Here is a 20,129-nt window from a genome sequence, read left to right on the forward strand (position 1 = left end):
AGGAACCCTGTCGCTTGTCTCCTTGTCCACACACACTTTTAGTTGTGCTACAAACTCTCACATTTCCACACCCACCCACACCATTTATATCCCTCTCACTCCACACACACCTTGTGTAGAGCACGGTTTATACTGTGGGCTCTCCATTCATTTTTATTCACACTGATACACATACACACTCTTTCTTCACTTGCTTTCAGTTACCCTTTGACACCTCTAGCCATAAAACACATCCACACCGGGGGAAGGACAAGCACAGATAACATTCCAAGAGACACTGTTTTTAAGTTATCCTTGCTTCATTCATTGTAACATCGCCGGAAGAAGAGATCAGTGTATCTCGAAAGCTCGCACAAATAAAAGCATTTCGTTAGCCACAGAACGGTATCATCTATTTATTTTTTGATTATTGAAGCTCGGCTAACACGGTACTGATACCTCTACATGTATATATATATATATATATATATATATATATATATATATATATATATTAGTGTCATTTTTTTGCCCCGATATATTGACCATTTAGTTTCATTCCCATGTTATGATTCTTTTATTTTGTTTTTACTCCATTACTTTCCATGAGACTCAATTGTGATGAAAGGTGCAAATAAGTGTAAACAGATAGTTGATGAAGCAATTGACTTTTAATTCTGATGATTTATTGGTACAAGCATAGTGGGCCCACAATGTGTCGTTTTTGAATCAAAGGGATAAAGGTTACTTGCACAAAGTAAAAGTAACAGTGACGTAGATGGCCCTCGCCAGCTGGACTGTAACACTAATAAAACGTCCACGGTTGTTTGGTAGATTTAAAAATTCTTGATTTCAAAACCGTCACGTGCATAATTTTGCCAAGCAGGTCAAGTCTAGAATAAGAACAGAGTAGGTGGCTCTATTTAAAGACATCCAAACAATAGCCATGGAACCTGCAAGAAGGCTCTGAAATTGTTGGACACGAATGCCTCCTGCATGTTGGGCACAAAAATCCCTCTCAACAGACATGTCGATAAAAAGGAAGACATGCTGTTAATTGGAAAAAGTTGTGTACCTTTTGAATATTAACATTTTCAGAGTTTCACCCACTGCCATAAAATGTTTGAGGCCTCTAAGAGGTCAAGGTGTAAACATTTCATTTGCTTTTGATGGATTCACAGTTCTGGTTTGGTTGTTAGCCAAAGTGAGAACAGGAGGACTGTGGGCAGTTGTGAGCAAGGCACGCTGCCTAATAATCAATTTAGATTCCCGTTCTGCCTCTAAAATCTAAATGCAGGCGTTCAGCCTTAACAATTCTGCAGCACTGTTGAAAAATCTAATTTTCTTCCTTTTTCATGCTAACATTCTAGAGATTTTCTTCTTTGCCAAAATGGCCTGTTGCAAATTGCAAACCATTGAAATGAAGGAAAGCAAAGTACTAGAACACATATTCATGACTGTGTTTTTTTCCCCTGCGTAATAATTATGCAGACATAATTATTAGTCGTTTATTACAGGGGTGCCCAAGTCTACACAAAAGGCCAGATTTTCAGGGCAATACATACGTAAGAAAGTTGTCTTTGTGATAATTGAAGCTGGGATAGAAGGTTAAAGATGTGTTAATTAGAGAAATCCTAAAAATCTGGTCTTGTTGGTAGCCCTTGAGGACGGAACGTAAGCTCCCCTGGTTTATTTCATGTTGCACCTTTTTCCTGAGACCCGTAACCTTTTATTGACCAATGGGTCCGGTATCCTTGTAGGGCAGATTTGGGTGTTTGTTTTGCTCCAGTTTGGAGATTAATGAATTAATGACCTTTAGTCTAAAAATATCCGTGTATATAGGTTTCTGCAGACTTTGTACTGATCGGATTGCCCATATAAGCCAAGTGGTGGTTTATGTTGGTTTTGAAGCTAAATATTGATAGGGGAACTCATATTTACAGTTACCCATTTGGGCAATTAGGTAGTTGATATGTAGTACAAATGTGTGGACTACGTACTTTGGTGACAAAGTTTTGTGAATGGGGTCATCAACACTTAACCTTATTCCTCTGGATATAATTAAATCACCCTGACCTTACACCTGCTGTCAGGACCAAAGTTTCTGAATGTCTCTCTGGAATATCATCCTGGATGGCCATCCGCCGACTGAAACTTAACATGACAAAAACAGAGCTCCTTATACTTCCTCCCAAACCTGGCCTTACTACCTCCTTCCACATTACTGTTGGAACTACGATCATTCACCCAGTAGCTCAAGCTCGCTGCCTAGGGGGTCACACTCGATTCCTCTCTCACATTCTCCTCTCACATTCAAAGCGTTTCTAAAACTTGTCGCTTTTTCCTCCGCAATATCACAAAGATACGCCCTTTCCTCTGTTACTCGACTGCTAAAACTCTGACTCAGGCCCTCATTCTCTCCCGTCTCGATTACTGCAACCTCCTGTTGTCCGGCCTTCCTGCCTCTCACCTGTCTACCCTACAATCTATCCTAAACGCTGCTGCCAGAATCACTCTACTCTTTCCTAGATCTGTCTCAGCGTCTCCCCTCCTGAAATCCCTCTCCTGGCTTCCGATCAAATCCCGCATCTCACACTCAATTCTCCTCTTCACTTTTAAAGCTTTACACTCTTCTGCCCCTCCTTACATCTCAGCCGTAATTTCTCGCTATGCACCATCCTGACTCTTGCGTTCTCAAGGATGTCTTCTTTCTACCCCCTTTGTATCTAAAGCCCTATCCCGCCTTAAACCTTTCTCACTGACTGCCCCGCACCTCTGGAATGCCCTTACCCTCAATACCCGACTAGCACCCTCTCTATCCACCCTTAAGATCCACCTTAATACACATTTGCTTAAAGAAGCATATGAATAGCACTGTGGATAATCCCGGACACATGATACATAAAGCTTGGCCCCCTGCAGACACACTTACTAGAATTCCCTCCTCCTGTCTCTGTACGTTCTCCCTTCCTACCAATTAGATTGTAAGCTCCTCGGAGCAGGGACTCCTCTTCCTTAATGTTACTTTTATGTCTGAAGCACTTATTCCCATGACCTGTTATTTATATATTATTTGTTATTTATATGATTACAACATGTATTGCTACTGTGAAGCGATATGTACATTTATGGCGCTATATAAATAAAGACATACAATACAATACAAATCACAAACAATATTAGAGAATAATAGTTTGGATAGGTGATCTATAACCATGCATGTCCAAGCTTTTTTATTATATATATATATATATATATATATATATATATATATATATATATATATATATATATATATAATAATGTACATAACGGTATACGTCAGTTATTTTTATGAGAGCTTTACTGTTTCCAAAGCTCTGTACACTATAATTTCATCAAGTAATAACGCTCATTTGGGTCTCCTAAACGGTATCCATTAATACTCCTCCACGACTAGTGCAGCTACTTTGAGCTACATCTCTAAAGATGAACATCTGTGTGTATAATGTATTATAATTTGCACTTTTAAAATGGATTTTAATTCTGCTTTTTCATTTATTTGTTTGCCAGCTGAAGATGGCGCTCTGCTTGGGAAAATCGAAAAAGTCCAGATACTTAGAAATGATCGACGAGAAGGTTTGCTCTTTGAACATTTATTTTTTTAACGTGATAGAAGCAGCATTGTTAGTTTTTAATCTAATAATTCAGGCTACATGTCATACATTGAACCACATTGAAAATAGTTTTAAAGCAGCAATCCTTCTATTTAAAAAGCATTCGCACTGGGGTGTTCCCCCGAAGTCCCACTGCTCTATAGTCGGCTCTGAAGTCCCAAGATTCTCACAATTGTAGTTGCTGGTGTTTCTTCCTAGACATATAACCTTTTGGGTGATCTAAGATGTATCCACTACATCATCTGACCTTTCAAGGGTCCCGTGGCATATCGACTATATCATGCTTTTTACTGCCCTCTTTCCAGGGGAGATAGTGTTTTGCGCTCTGATCTCGATCTGAAACAGAAGAGGAGGAGGAGGTGGTAGTTACCGTTTCCGGATTCTGTGATGCCGCAATCATGTGATTATGGAGCGCTGGAGGTTCTGTAGCACCCTGGTGCCGCCAGAGGGTTAAACGGTTGTCCAATATGAAGCTGTAACGCCATGCCCCAGATGATGTGGTAGCCTCTTGGCCCACAGGCCAAAAAGATTTGGTAGCCATTTTAATTTCCCTAAATTGGAGGAAAATACTGGAAATTTAACCAGTAAGTATCTCCGAAACAAAGAGATCCTCAAAGCTTTAAAAGTAAATGAAACAAGAGCATAGAAGTTCTAAAAGCCCCAAAGTTTTAGCAAAAAAACAATCAACATAAAAAATGGTAGTTCATTAACAAAATGATTGGTACAAGAGAATTTCCGATAGGACGAATCTCTATCCAATAGAAAATATCAGCATACACAAAGAGAGGATATTCTGCACACCTACCAAATTATCCCATTCCTACAAAAAGCAATTAAGACAATTTAACAAGCACATAATCAAAAGGACAAAATAATTATACCACAACAATGCAAAATGCTTTTGACAAATACACTGAAAGTAGATCTTGAATAGCATTTTATTCTATCTGTCACCTTAAATTACGTTGGTATTAATAACGCCAGAAAACTTGTTTCATATTTAGCACCCCTTTCCCAGGTATACCCATGTTGGCAATTAGCAGGGTCGCAGACAGATTTCCCAGGGGCCAGGACTAGAGTTGCAACCGGGGCCCCGTGTGTCGGTCTTGCGAGCACCCCCATTTCATAACTCGCGAGCCCCCTCTATTTCCCACTCTCTTCCCATGTATTTCTCTCCCCTCCATCTCACTCTTACCACCTCTCGTCCTCACTCGCTTTCCCCCTCACCACCTCTGTTACACCAACGCTCTCATCTCTCCCCCCTCCATCACTTACACCACTCTAACTCAATCCCGCTCCTTCAATCCCGCTCCAATCCCCCTCCTCACACTCATCCCCCCCACATAATATATACCATAAAAAAACAGCCCCCCAATACAAAAACACCCAACCCCCCCAATACATACAACCCCCACCCTGCAAATACATACAATCGCCACTTCCCAAATACATACGACCCCCCAACACCCCAAAATACATACAGAAACACCCATCCCCAAATAAATACAAAAAAACACCCTCAAATACATACAATCCCCCAAATACTGTACAGTACATACAAAAAAACACACTCAAATACATACAATCCCCCAAATACATACAAAAAAACCACCCTCAAACACATACAAAGCCTCTCCCAAATACAGAAAAAACAACTCAAATACATCCAACCCCCCCAATACATTTCTCTCCCCTTGAAAACACTTGTGCGACTCACCACTAGGATTCCCTGCTTTGAGCACAGACCAGAAAGGTAAATAGGGCATAGGGTTGGGTGGTATCCCTGAAACGGTAAAGGGGTTCCTCGTGTAAGGGGGGATGCCCACTTAATGCCCTGATCACCCCGAGCCTGGTATAGGGGTTCTGGGGGTACTCCAACCATAGATAAGGTTGTGAGGGTTTTAAAAGTCCAAGTCCGGTTTTCAGTGTGTGGGGATAAGGCTGGTGAAAATGAACCTGCTCGCATTTTCATTCTATTCCCCATAACCAAAGGACTTAGAAAAAATATGTTAAAGTACATTTTATTAAAGTGTATAAAACTACACATGCTTGTGCACGGTATATGAGCTGGGGACTTCCAGGTCCACAGTTCCGAGAGACGATGTGTCTACCAAGCTTGGTGCCATCATGTCTGCTCGGGTCCCGGACATGAAAGCCTCAGAGGTTACCAAGGTGTGAAAGTTTATTTGGGTACAGAGGCGCGAGCCCGCACAGAGGCGCGAGCCCGCACAGAGAGAGAGAGAGGCCCGCGCACAGAGAGAGAGAGAGGCGCGCGCCCGCGCACAGAGAGAGGCGCGCACACACAGAGAGAGAGAGAGGCGCACGCACACAGAGAGAGAGAGAGAGAGAGGCGCGCGCACACAGAGAGAGAGAGGCGCGCGCACAGAGAGAGAGAGAGAGAGGCGCGCGCACACAGAGAGAGGCGCGCGCACACACAGAGAGAGAGAGGCGCGCACGCACACAGAGAGGCGCGAGAGAGGCGCGCGCGCACACAGAGAGGCGCGCGCGCACACAGAGAGAGAGTCGCGCGCACACAGAGACACGCACGCACACAGAGACACGCACGCACACAGAGACACGCACGCACACAGAGACACGCACGCACACAGAGACACGCACGCACACAGAGACACGCACGCACACAGAGACACGCACGCACACAGAGACACGCACGCACACAGAGACACGCACGCACACAGAGACACGCACGCACACAGAGACACGCACGCACACAGAGACACGCACACAGAGACACGCACACAGAGACACGCACACAGAGACACGCACACAGAGACACGCACACAGACACACACACAGACACACACAGACACACACACAGACACACACACAGACACACACACAGACACACACACAGACAGACACACACAGACACACACAGACACACACACAGACACACACACAGACACACACACAGACACACACACAGACAGACACACACACACACACAGACACACACAGACACAGACACACACAGACACAGACACACACAGACACAGACACACACACAGACACACACACACACACAGACACACACACACACACAGACACACACACACACACAGACACACACACAGACACAGACACACACACAGACACAGACACACACACAGACACAGACACACACACAGACACAGACACACACACAGACACACACACAGACACACACACAGACACACACACAGACACATTTGTGTGAAAAAGAAAGTACACCCTCTTTGAATTCTATGGTTTTACATATTAGGGCATAATAACAATTATCTGTTCCTTAGCAGGTCTTAAAATTAGCTAAATACAACCTCAGATGAACAACAACACATGACATATTAACCGTGTCATGATTTATTTAACAAAAATAAAGCCAAAATGGAGAAGCTGTGTGTGAAAAAGTAAGTACACCCTTACTGCTTCCATAGGAATTAATATGCTAAGTAGCAGACAGGTGCTGCTAATCAAATGCCCTTGATTAATTGATCATCAGCAAGTGTGACCACCTATATAAAAGCCGAAGATTTTGCAGTTTGCTGGTCTGGAGCATTCAGGTGTGTGTTAACACAATGCCAAGGAGGAAAGACATCAGCAATGATCTTAGAGACACAATTGTTGCTGCCCATCAATCTGAGAAGGGTTTAAGGCCATTTCCAAACAATTTAAAGTCCATCATTCTACAGTGCGAAAGATTATTCAAAAGTGGAAAATATATAAGACAGTTGCCAATCTTCCCAGGAGTGGACGTCCCAGCAAATTCACCCAAAGGTCAAGACCGTGCAATGCTCAGGGAAATTGCTAAAAACCCAAGAGTTACATCTCAGACTCTACAAGCATCAGTTAGCATGTTTATGTTGAAGTTCATGACGGTACAATTAGAAAAAGACTGAACAAGTATGGTTTGTTTGGAAGGGTTGCCAGGAGAAAGCCTCTTCTCTCTAAAAAGAATACGGCAGCATGGCTTATGTTTGCAAAGTTGCATCTGAACAAACCACAAGACTTCTGGAACAATGTCCTTTGGACAGACGAGACCAAATTGGATATGTTTGGCCATAATGCACAGTACCAAGTTTGGCGAAAACCAAACACAGCATATCAGCACAAACACCTCATACCAACTGTCAAGAACGGTGGTGGAGGGGTGATGATTTGGGCTTGGTTTGCAGCCACAGGACATGGGAACCTTGCAGTCATTAAGTCGACCATTGTTAGGTCCAATCTACCTAATTGGACCTGGGGCAGGCAACTTTACACACACTCGACCCGGGGATCTTTCCTCACGGCACTGCTATATTCTTTTGGTCTCAGATATTATAGTTACGAGCCCGGAGTGCGAGAAAACAGGAACACACGGTATACTGATTCCTCACAACTGTTTAATATGTGGACGGAGCGGTCTTATATACATATAGCCGTTGTCAGTTCATTACATCTGTTACAAACTGAGTTCTCATATGTAGATCACATATCTACATTTACATGTAACCTTTAAAAAATGCCTTTCCTGTAAAACTTAAACATTTTATTGCTGAGAATAGGGATAAAGGTCAAACCGTTATCAATGGGGTCACACAAAGCTTGGGGTTTTATTTCTCGTGTAAGGTATCCTGAGACAGCTGGTCCCAAAACTAAAATACTATTACCATTTTGGTCTCTGAGAAAAACAAAGCTGACACATACTGCTTTAACCTTTTCAGTCCCTGAAGGGGACAGAGGTGACAGATACAATTTTTAACCTTGCATTCCCTCCTTTTTGTTCTGGAAGAACAATCCGATTGACCAGGCCCATTTATTCTTCTGCACACCACTCAGGAAAGGAAAAACTCCAAGGGAGAAACCTCCAAGAGACCATTCAGTGCAGAAACCTATCTCTCTTAGGTATCTCGTTTGATAATCAGCGATGAACATATGGGTGGTTGACGAGTACCAAGACTATTGGTATTTCTCGCTCTCATTGTGGGAGACGTATACATAACTGTAGAGCTAGAAGCAGAAGCAACCTTTTTGGCAAAAATAGAACTGATTATACATCTAGCCATTTGGATTAACATATACACACAAAGTAATAAACTTGCGATTATCATGATTCCATAAAGAATTTTCATTCCCAATGTACCTAGCCAATTTCCAAGACCAAAGGTCCAATCGAACCATTTTGGTTCCTCTCGCATTCTAGATTGGGTTTCAGCTAGAGTGTCCATATCATGGTGTATGCTTTTTGATTGGTTGTCAATATAAGCACAACATTCTTTACCCCCTAACTTTCAAACCCCTCCTTGTGCTGTCATCAGATAACCTAATGCCATACAATTTTGCAATCCTGTTTCTCTAATTTGTTGCTATTTGCTACTGAGCCTTAAAATAGCGTCTTTAATATCGTTAATAATGGCATCTATATTGACTACTAAAAAATCAAATTTTGCATGTAAATCATACATTCCTAAAAAGGGTATTGGACCTCCCGCAACTCTCTTAACTGAGCTACTTTTAATGGAGCTACTTTTAATGATCAATGCCCTTCAATCTCGTATTCTTTGCTTAGGTAAAGTGGACTTTATTTGAAAATCGGGCAAATTCTATTTCTGAGAATAAGTGGGGGTTGGTGGGGGTTAATATTTCCTAGGAGCGACTGCACAACACATACATCTTACACACTACATTTACTCAGAATATCGGAACAGACAAAATGCCTGCCATGGTCAAAATGGCTGACTTGTGATCCTTTCCTTGTGGTTAACACATGCTCTTTGGATGACCTCCCCACCTTCCTCACATCCAATCTTCTCAGCCCCCTCTTATCCTTTAGAGACAGTCTATTTAAAGAACAGTTAACCATATCATAGTCCTGCCGGACCAAAAAAATTGTCCCATAGTGCATAACTTGGTTCCTTTCTAGCCATTGTATCGGCCCAGTTGATTCCTTCTTCGGTCTCTTCTTCTGGGGGACTGCTGACATCTTCATCACCAAAAAGAGACATAGCATCGGTGGGGGGTGCAACTTCACCAAAGTTCTGCTGTTCATAACACATACATAAGAGAGAGTAATGAGTAGGACAGACACACATACAAAAACATTTACTGGCTTTGCTCCCTAGCGAAATAATCTAACCACCAAGTCCCAATAAATCCCAACCCTCATCTCTACCTTTAATCACTGGAACCACTTTTCCCAAATAACATAACCTGGCCTAGTTGCAGGATAGTACTTTATCCTTCTATCACAGAGTGAATAACTTCCCTAGGGCAAACTCGTATTTCTACTCCATTCATGACCAATTTTTTATATATATAGTTCTACAAATATCTTATAACATATCGTCTTTTTCCAAGGGGTTAAATATAACTCTCGTGTTCCTGGGATGCAACCTATTGGGTATGGATAGTACATTGGGTTACATTGCACATAAGATGTGGGCTTTGTTCACCAGGATTCCATTATATAACAAAAAGGTGTGCATATATGCTATACACAAGACAATAAAACAAAAGACATATTATTAAACAAAATATTCCTGTTACTACCCTATCGTCTTCGTGTGTATACTACTTATACAAACCTAATAGAATAAACATTATAAATAATAAAACCTGTAAAAAAAAATATTAATAAGTTCAAAGTTCATATATTGAGGTCCGGATTTCTGTCTATGAACTCTTCTCCCTCATTGGTTAGTGCCGGGTTTTATTATGACCCAAAACACCAACTGAAAACGGCTGTGTCTTTAGGCCTTCCCTCCTGTGTTGAGGTTTAATTTGAAGCGACTGTGGGTGCACTTGTGTAACATGGATCCAGGAAAAATACTCTGACTGGGTAGAATCTGGAATGGGCCTCTCCACTTTAGATGAAAAGCGCTTTTGCGTAGAATATGCTTAAGCCAGTCACCTTTATCTTCATCTAATTGGAAGGACTGCACCTGGACATGAGACACTCAAACAATTGCATTAGTTTCACACAATAGACGCTGATTAAAATCGTCTGTTAGAGCATAATCATACAACATTAAATCTACAAGGTACCTGGGGAAAAGTTTCTTTCTGATAGACAAAACAGCAATAATACAGCAATAATAGCCTTCCTTTTGTTCACATCTTATTACATGTGAACAATATCACACAAAAGATAAAAGTATTTAAAATATAACCTTAATGGCTTTGTCACTGTAGCTAGTGATAGGTTATAATATACACAAAAATCTCTGGGTTGAATTGAACACGACTTAGATATAATAAATATAGTTTATTCCTTAAAGAAGGTGAACACACAAGATGATACAAATAACAGACAAAATATAGCACTTAGGATTGGCAATTCATTCAGCTATATAGGATACAAATGAAGACATCACGAAGACAATGGGTATAGGGTTTACACTGGTTTATATGGGATTCCAGCCCTATACATTCACCGAGGGTGTCAGGCATTGGAAATCAATTACCTCCACCCAATGACCCTTTGGCAGCTAACGTGGGAAGCATTGTTAGATCATGCTCCCAGTTAGTTGGTACATGCGCACATCTGGCCCTTGGGGTCTCATTTCTTTAGCCCCACACAAAAGTCAGGGCGCCTAAAAGTCTACCAGACTTGGATCTGGTCAGGAAATCCTTTGTCTGTAAGTGTGAATTACAGCAATTACAGACCACTCAAGCCCTTCGTTTCTCCGCCCTAATGTATACAACCATATACAACCAGAGTGGTTGAGCCTTTGATCAGGGGGTCTGTTGTAGACAATGGGTCGCCCCCCTGAGCATTAACATTAAACAGAGCCAGTGACTTTCGCGGGCTTTTATCCCACGACCCACCGGACCGGAGTTACATAATTACAGTTTAAAAGCACTTTTGGAACATGAGGCTTTTTTCTGCCATGTAAGTCAATGGCAGAAACCCAAACTTTGCAATTACCCTGACTCCGTTCTGTTGCCCCGAGAGAGTCAGTATTTGTCATGCAATCCTGCCGGAACTAGGACTACATGGTGGCCGAATCTCAGCCCTCTGGGTTGAACAGAACCGGAGTTATAAGTTCCAGGTTTCTGCTCACTCTGACTTAGTCGTTTTTACTCGCGGCTTTTACCTCCGCCAATAGAGTCTATGGTGCGACCCTTATAACGAACACAACCCTTTACCGGGGTCATTAACTCTCGGAACCGGTTGGGGTCGTGTCAGGGGTTCCTAGGGTCTAGGGTCAAAAAGAATTTTATTCCTGGGTGCCCTAGAACCTAAGTTTCCCACGCCAATTGAATTTGAACTTAACCGGGGAGTGATCAAAGCTCTCTTCAAGACGATGTTTCCGCTCTTGCGGTCTCCGGTTTGGATGGCTGCCAACCCGTTCCTGGAGGTCGGCTTCGAGGAATCCCCATTGAAATGAATGGCTGCATTGACATTCAATGGGAAACCGCCGCTCCTCCTCTCGGGCGCTACCTGCAGGTCTTCTACGATATCAGGCCCAAATCGCCGGAATCTCCATAGGGTTATATGGAGCCCCAATGGCGACCTATGGAGAAACTGCAAAATGGAGCCTGCAAAGGCGGGAAAGGGGACAAAGGGCCATAAACACAAAAATAACATTAACCCTTTCCCTCCCACCTGGATCCCAGTGTATGTGGTTGCTGCATAAATTGCAAAGGTACAAACACCATAATTGTACCAATATATATATCTAGCAAATAAAACAGTTTGCCATGAGGCAGGGGAATAAAAATACATTAATTCCCTCTAAATGTGGAAATAGGATAACCAAGGGACATAACTTTTGGTTATGAAGCAGGGGAACATATGTATTGTAAGTACATTTCGGGTTATCCCCTCACTTCCCAGACGGTGGAAGGGGGTGCCTAATGGGGATGACCCCTTTAGTACTCGCTTGGCACCCCTCCCCCGTCACAGGCTTAAATATAATTGCTTGATGTATAGCAAAACTAATCTGAAACCTTTGGGTATTTACTTTAAAAAATCTCAAAACCCTACTGTATATAAATATAATCTGCTATAGTCTTCTGACAGAAACTTTTAAAACACAAAATAACATCTGGTTTGCTGAAAGAACAACCTGTAGCATAAAAACTTATAGACACAGATTTAAAGGTGGGACACATTTGAGAGAAAAAGATGGTTAAAAATAATAAAATATTAAATATTTGATCAACTTTGCAGAAAAATAATTCCATATAGAACCCTCCCCCTTGTATTTGCCTTGAGGAAGCGTGGCAACGCGAAACGCACGCGTCGGCATACGGATGCACGCGCATGACTCATCGCCTACTTGCGAGTCAGCTGGCGGCAGTGTCTGCTAGCGAGTGCAGCGTGTTCATACATTAGTGGCTTCATGTTGATCGCATGACCTCAAGAAGCCCAGTATACCAGACACTTATACACGGTTTGCTTACACAGTAGTAGTAGAGTGTACATTAGTGCATCCTAACTATGCTATATTAACTGTTTAACTCTACATTAGCACTGACTAGCACTGACCCTTTATTGACCAGCTCTGATAACAGAGCTGGTGTCGGGTCAGTGCAGTTATTATACTGGTATTAGCCTGCACTGTGTGGATTACCACACTGCATCGTGAATACTGCAGGCATATCCATTTCCAGAGGTACATGAGCTAACTCTACACTGAGTCTTGCACGTTTTTACCTACAAGTGTACCAAGTGTATGTATTTAGTGCTTTATGATTACCACATTAGTTGGTGTGGGACCACTACAGATCCCCTTTACTTAGTTCATCATACATAGGGCTTACACTTACCCAGGTGAACTGAATCATACTTCTGAGACCTTGATCTCTGGTTATTTACACCATACAGCAACGTGATTCTTCATCCAATACTTTCTTTGGTGTCATTTACACGCATATATAGGTAGGACCCTACACCATTCAGCCACTCTTTGTGCCTCTAGTACAATGGCAGACCTGGCTAGGGTCCATTTTCCTTGTCCGTTGCTTTACTGCTATTTCAGGGTCTGCACACTTATACGTACCTCAGCACCAGAGTTTTTGAGTTGTTATGGTTACATTGGATTAGTGGTTACTTTATTCACTTGTTCACACTGCAAGACACTAGTTTAATGATTCTATGCAGTTCATAAGTGATCCAGAACATTACATTATGTGTTCATACTATAGGATCTGAGCATTTAATATTCGTTTTAATCCCCATTATTTTGCACGGATAATAAAAATTTACGTTTTAACCCCTTCATTACCCGCCCACCAGGTGTTTAGAGTGCCCATTCTAGGTGTCTGTGTTCTGTTCATTTGAACACTACATTAGTCAGTTTACAACTGTTTGTCCATCTCCAGCCATATAACAACCTGAAATAACTTTCTGGGCATCCTGCCAAAACCTCAGAACAGAAAAAAATAAAAAAATAAACTGTTAATTACTGGAGTTTAACATACCCTGCAATACAATTTGGGACAGCTCAAAATATGAAGCTCCTCACACAGCCCAATACAGGATAAAATTTGATTGGTATTCAAAAATAAATTGGATTTTTGTTAAACAGAAAATTATATCTGTGGAAATTTAGAGGAAAAGAATTGTAATTCTGGTTAAGGAAATAAATCGCCTGGCCAGTACGATAAACATCCTTATTATTCCAGTGACCGGACTGTAATTCGTCCTTTCTTTATACTTCTTTCTCTCCAAAGATACCCAAACTCTCCTCTGCCCATTGTTAATTAGTTTATATTATAGTGGGGGTGTAAACCTTTAAAAATTAAATTTCAACATGAGCAATTAATTATTTTCTTAATTTAGAAGCACTTGCAAGTTCCTGGATAGTAATTTTGTATACATACAATAAACCGGTATTCTTATTATTCAATGCACATAAAACTTTCACATGGATAGAATTCACTTAGATTCTTACAAGCACACACACAGGGATTTCTCATATAATCAACCTTTTTTTCATATTCATGCCTAAAAATGTAATAAAACATTCTAAGAGAAAAGAAACCTTATACCTACTATAATCTTGTTTTCCACTCAGCTATGCAATACATAAGACTCCCTAAACTTTTCAATCCAGACGGGAAAATATTATTAATACAACTCAATATGCATTCATACTCTATTAATATGGCACAAATAATTTGGGTTTGCATGTCTCAAAATTAGATTGGAAAAATTATATTTTCTGTCTTTATCTCTCCTAAGAGCTATGCTGACTTACTAACAACATTTTAACAAAAAGAAAACCATTTCTGTAACTTGTTAATTCTTGTACTTTTTTTTCCCACTATCTCTGCCTACAACATTCTTATACCTTGTGTAAAAATAACTGAAGAGAAAAAAAGGTGGGGGCTACAGCTGCTATACATGCAGGCAACTGGGAGAGGGACAGCTGACTTAATATTTAGATACAGTCCCTAAATTTTCCTTGCAATTAATATAATTTGGAGCCATCTTATTTCGACGACACTCTCTTTTTCTTCAACATAACTTTTTGCCTAACTTAGGGGGACAGATTTTATTTTATTTGTCCCCTGGACTGTTCCCTGCCCCGTGAACAGTCCCTGACAGAGGGTTAATTCTGCCTTGGGTCCATCTCCTCCCCCTAATCTGCGTAAAAGGCATTTCAATATTGTGTGGTCTAGAGGCTGTTCAGTCGGGTTCTTAGTGAAGTCATAAAAACTTCTTAGTTGAAGAATGCCTCCGTGCCTGTGACCCAGAAATGGTTAAGGGGCTCAGGGGGTTTGAGAACTGGTTTAAATGGGGGCAACATATGGAGGTAATAATTGTCTCGATACCATAGGGGCAGGGGATAGATATACATTTTTAAAATGGTACAAATTTCAGTTAGCAACACTTTCCATCCATAAGGGTATTTTTAACTCATACTATAGTACATTTCTTCATATACTTATAATCCCATAAACAACTTATAAAGGAATTTTATCTTAACAACATACAATAAGTTTAGTTTTATACTTATAGAGTTTGTTGATGCAACGCACAGCAACAAAGGGGTGACAGCAGGTCTGGCAAAAATCTTCTTTATTGTAGAAACATTAAAATGTGGAAGGCTGCAACCTTCTACGCGTTTCGTGCAGTGAAAATTGCACTTTATCAAGAAGTCAGTTAAACATGGTATACTACACACTATATATAGGGACAGTCTGCCGTTTGGCGCCAAAAACGCTAATTGGAATTTGCATAATGATCTAATAACACAAAGCTGTGCCAGCGCCATACCAGAAGCGACTATTTACCTGTTTAGCCACTGAGACATCCGCCTCCCAAACACTCCTGCTCTGTGGAACGCAATGCAGGGCAATGGAGGGCTAAATCTCGCGAGATGCGTTCCAGGTTAGCCACGACTGTTCGCGCATGCGCAGTTTGTACTCAATGATAAAAGGACCCTGATCCCATTAAGGGGAACAGCTACAGTCCTGTAAATACGCGCATGCGCATGAGTGGCTCTGTAAGATTAAATACAACAAAAACGGCAAATAATCAGTGTAAACGACCACCATAAGGGAAACAACGATGGTAATGCCCCATGAACCTATGGAGACACCCATATATGTACCACACTGACGGGGGAAGTGACACACCAACCATATAGCACATAGAGATTTCTAAATTGATGAAACTTGTTAGGCAGACTGTACCCCATACATACAAAACATATAATAATTGTCAAATTAAAAACAAAAAAATTTTAATCAAAAAATATATTAAAAAAAATTATATATATATATATATCTTTAATTCTAACTTATACCTATATTAAAACCATTTATACAACCCTCCAGAAGAACAGAGGAAAAGTTATTCAATTGTTTCATATACACTTGTTACAAAAATCAGAAAAATCAGAGAAAACAATCAGAGAAAACAATCATAGGCATCAGAAGCAGTTCTCCTTTGTTAGCCTTTTAGCAATTGTCATGAATCAATAAAGCTGTTTCTATCGAGAGAAATGTGTTGCACCAACTTATTGATATAAGAATTTACATAAAATTGTAGGTACAGAGTTGCTAGCTTTTTGTGAGGTAAGTTCACTTCTTGTATACTATTTGTTTATACTCCTATAATCAGAACAAGGATCTAAATATTATATTATAATATATGGAACACTAGAGCCATTTTGTATAGTCCTCATGACATAATCCTAGAGCTAGACATCTTTATTTTACTTGTGTTTTAAGATAGAGACTAAATTGTCTATCTATTAATGTTTCATTTCAAAAAATGATTAATGCTCCATTCAATGTTTATTCCATCAGGAAAACGGGTTTTTAGCGTGAAGATCCAATAGGACTCTCTACAATCTAATCTTTTTACCAAATCTCCTCCCCTCATTTTAGGTAAAATTCTCTCCATTCCCATGAATGAGAAGTTCTCAGTACCACCCTTCTCACATTCAGAAAAGTGTTTGGAAACCGGGTGTGCCAGGTCTCCTCTTTTGATTAATCTAAAGTGTTCTTGCATTCTAATTTTGAGGGACCTTGTTGTCCTTCCGACATATCTTTTCCCACAGCCACAATTAATCACATAGACCACGAAAGATGTGTTACAATTAATGAAATCTCTAATTTCGAAACGTCTATGAGGGCTGTGGGAAAAGACATATCTGGAAGGTTTCATGTATCTACACATGTTACAATTATTGCATCTGAATGAACCTTTAGTCCTGAAGGTATTGGCATTGATGTTTATGTCTGGAATTACACTAGGGCAGCGTTTCCCAAATGGTGGGTCGCGACCCGGCACCGGGCCACGGCACCAAAATTGCCGGGTCGCAGTGAGGCTGGCCGCGCGGTGTCTCCCGTCCCTCTGCTCAATTTAAAAAAAATGGCGGCGATTCCCCCCGCGGTCCCGCGCGCTTGCGCAGGGCAAGCAGGGCCCGCTCCCTTCCTCCCCCCCGCTCCCAACGTGGGACGGAGGAGGAAGTACCAGCTCCTCTGCGGCCCGCTTCCCCCCGCGGCCAGATTCCAGAGCTCACCTCCCGTGGCACCCCCTCCCGAGCCCACCTCCCGTGCCCCCGAGCCCACCTCTCGTGCCCCCAAGCCCACCTCCCATCCCGGGCAGCAGGGGATATCAGGGGCAGCAGGGGAAAGCATCCGGCGGCAAGGTAAGTCACCCCACCCAGTCACTGCCTCCCACCCAAGTGCCTCTGGCCCCCCTCCCTCCCACCCAAGTGCCCCTGCCCCCCCCCTCTCACCCACCCAAGTGCCCCTGGCCCCCTCCCACCCACCAAAGTGCCCCTGGCCCCCTCCCTCCCACCCACACAAGTGCCCCTGGCCCCCTCCCAAAAGTGCCCCTGGCCCCTTCCCTCCCACCCACCCAAGTGCCCCTGGCCCCTTCCCTCCCACCCACCCAAGTGCCCCTGGCCCCCTATCTCCCACCCAGCCAAGTGCCCCTGGCCCCTTCCCACCCAAGTGCCCCTGGCACCCTAAGTGCCCCTAGCCCCCTCCCACCCTCCCACTCAATTGCCCATGGCCCCCTCCCACCCTCCCACCCAAGTGCCCCTGGCCCCCTCCCACCCAAGTGCCCCTGGCCCCCTCCCACCCTCCCACCCAAGTGCCCCTGGCCCCCTCCCACCCAAGTGCCCCTGGCCCCCCCCACCCTCCCACCCAAGTGCCCCTGGCCCCCTCCCACCCTCCCACCCAAGTTCCCCTGGCCCCCTCCCACCCAAGTTCCCCTGGCCCCCTCCCACCCTCCAACCCAAGTTCCCCTGGCCCCCTCCCACCCAAGTGCCCCTGGCCCCCTCCCTCCCACCCAAGTGCCGTTGGCCCCTTCCCTCCCACCCACCCAAGTGCCCCTGGCCCCCTCCCACCCACCTACCCACCCACCCAAGTGCCCCTGGCCCCCTCCCTCCCACCCACCCACCCAAGTGCCCCTGGCCCCCTCTCCAGTCACTCACATCCGTCATTGTCTGTAATTCACTGTTTGTGTCTGTGTGCGTATAGGGGAGAGCGAGTGTGTGTGTGTGTATCTGTATCAGTGTGTGTGTGTATCAGTGTGTGTGTGTGTGTAGCAGTGTCTCTGTGTGGCTGTGTGTGTGTCAGTGGCTGCGTGTGTGTGTGTGTCAGTGGCTGCGTGTGTGTGTATCAGAGGCTGTGTGTATGTATCAGTGTGTGTGTCAGTGGTTGCGTGTGTCAGTGGCTGCGTGGCTGTCAGTGGCTGTGTGTGTGTGTATCAGTGGCTGTGTGAGTGTGTATCAGTGGCTGTGTGTGTGTCTGTGTGTGTATCAGTGGCTGTGTGTGTGTGTATCAGTGGCTGTGTGTGTCTGTGCAGGCCCAATAGGCGGTAACATTTTAAGTGGGTCACGAAGGAAAAGTTCAAAAATAACCGGGTCACGGAAAAAAAAGTTTGGGAAACCCTGCACTAGGGGATAGATAATTGGAAATAGTTTTGGCCTTCCTATAGACAATCTTAGGACCCATTTTGATATACTCTCCCAGAATGGGATCCATGCGTAATAGGCCCCAATGCTTATTAATTATCTTGTTCACTTGGCCACTGGCCTGACTGTATTGTGTAATAAACAGGGGGGGTGTACTTCCCAATCTATTCTTATCACTCTTCTGCCCAACATCCCTCACCCTTGACTCTCTGGTGGGGAGTAATGTACTTCTTTCTTTTTTAATTATTCCCTCTACTATAGATTGGAGGGTCTCCCTGATATAACCCCTTTCTACGAACCGATTGGTAAGCGCCTCAGACTGAGTCAGGAATCCATCTAATGTGGAACAATTCCTCCTCAGTCTGAGGTACTGGCTTTTGGGGATGCCAGTAATGACCGATCTGGGATGACAACTGTCCGCCCGAAGAATTGTATTTCTTGAGTTACTTTTCCTAAAAGTGTCCGTTTGAATCTGTTGGTTCATATCCACATATAATAAAATGTCCAGGAAGCTAATGTGATGTGTATTAAGGTTGGTGGTAAATTGAATATTAAGATTATTATTATTAACATATTCAAAAAATGATTCCAATGTGTCTGTGCTCCCGTGCCAAACTATAAGTAGATCGTCAATAAAACGCTTATAAAAAACTATATTGTGTCTAAATTTATTAGTGCTGTTGTACTGCTGCGGCACAGTTTATTCGAGCATTTGCCCGTTCTGTGCCGCAGCAGTAGCCTGGCGCGCGCCCGAGTGTGACGGGCGCGCGCCGAAGCAGCGGAAGAGCGCCCTCCGATCGGGGCGCTCTCCCTACCGCTGCCGGGTCCGCCGGGTCCCCCGGAACACCCTGCCGCTGTCCCGCGATCGCGGGAAACCAGGGCTCCCTCGGGGAGCCCCTGGACACGCGTGCAGGGGGCGCACGCTCCCGATGACGCGTGACCGCGCGTCTATGACGCGCGGCACGCCGAGGGGCGGCCACTAGCAAGCCGGGAGATTTCCCGGCTTGCGGTACCAACCACACTTCAATAAAGTGTGTCGGTAGTGTAAATAAAAACATGCTCCCACCACCCCATAAAAAGGTTCGCATAGGAGGGGGCAAAACTTGTCCCCATTGCTGTCCCCCGT

At 43.3% G+C, this 20,129-nt stretch overlaps 1 protein-coding gene across 2 annotated transcripts in view; it reads left to right on the plus strand.

Annotated features, from left to right (window-relative positions):
- The window catches only part of GALNT2 (polypeptide N-acetylgalactosaminyltransferase 2), a 363,681-nt gene that overhangs the window by 171,179 nt on the left and 172,373 nt on the right, over positions 1-20,129 (plus strand). For both annotated transcript variants that reach the window (XM_075596873.1, XM_075596875.1), the window contains exon 6: positions 3,532-3,597. In XM_075596873.1, the coding sequence (XP_075452988.1) occupies positions 3,532-3,597 (66 nt within the window). The remainder of the gene's footprint in view (positions 1-3,531; positions 3,598-20,129) is intronic.

This window comes from Ascaphus truei, chromosome 4, assembly GCF_040206685.1.
Source record: "Ascaphus truei isolate aAscTru1 chromosome 4, aAscTru1.hap1, whole genome shotgun sequence".
Classification (NCBI taxonomy): Eukaryota; Metazoa; Chordata; class Amphibia; order Anura; family Ascaphidae; genus Ascaphus; species Ascaphus truei.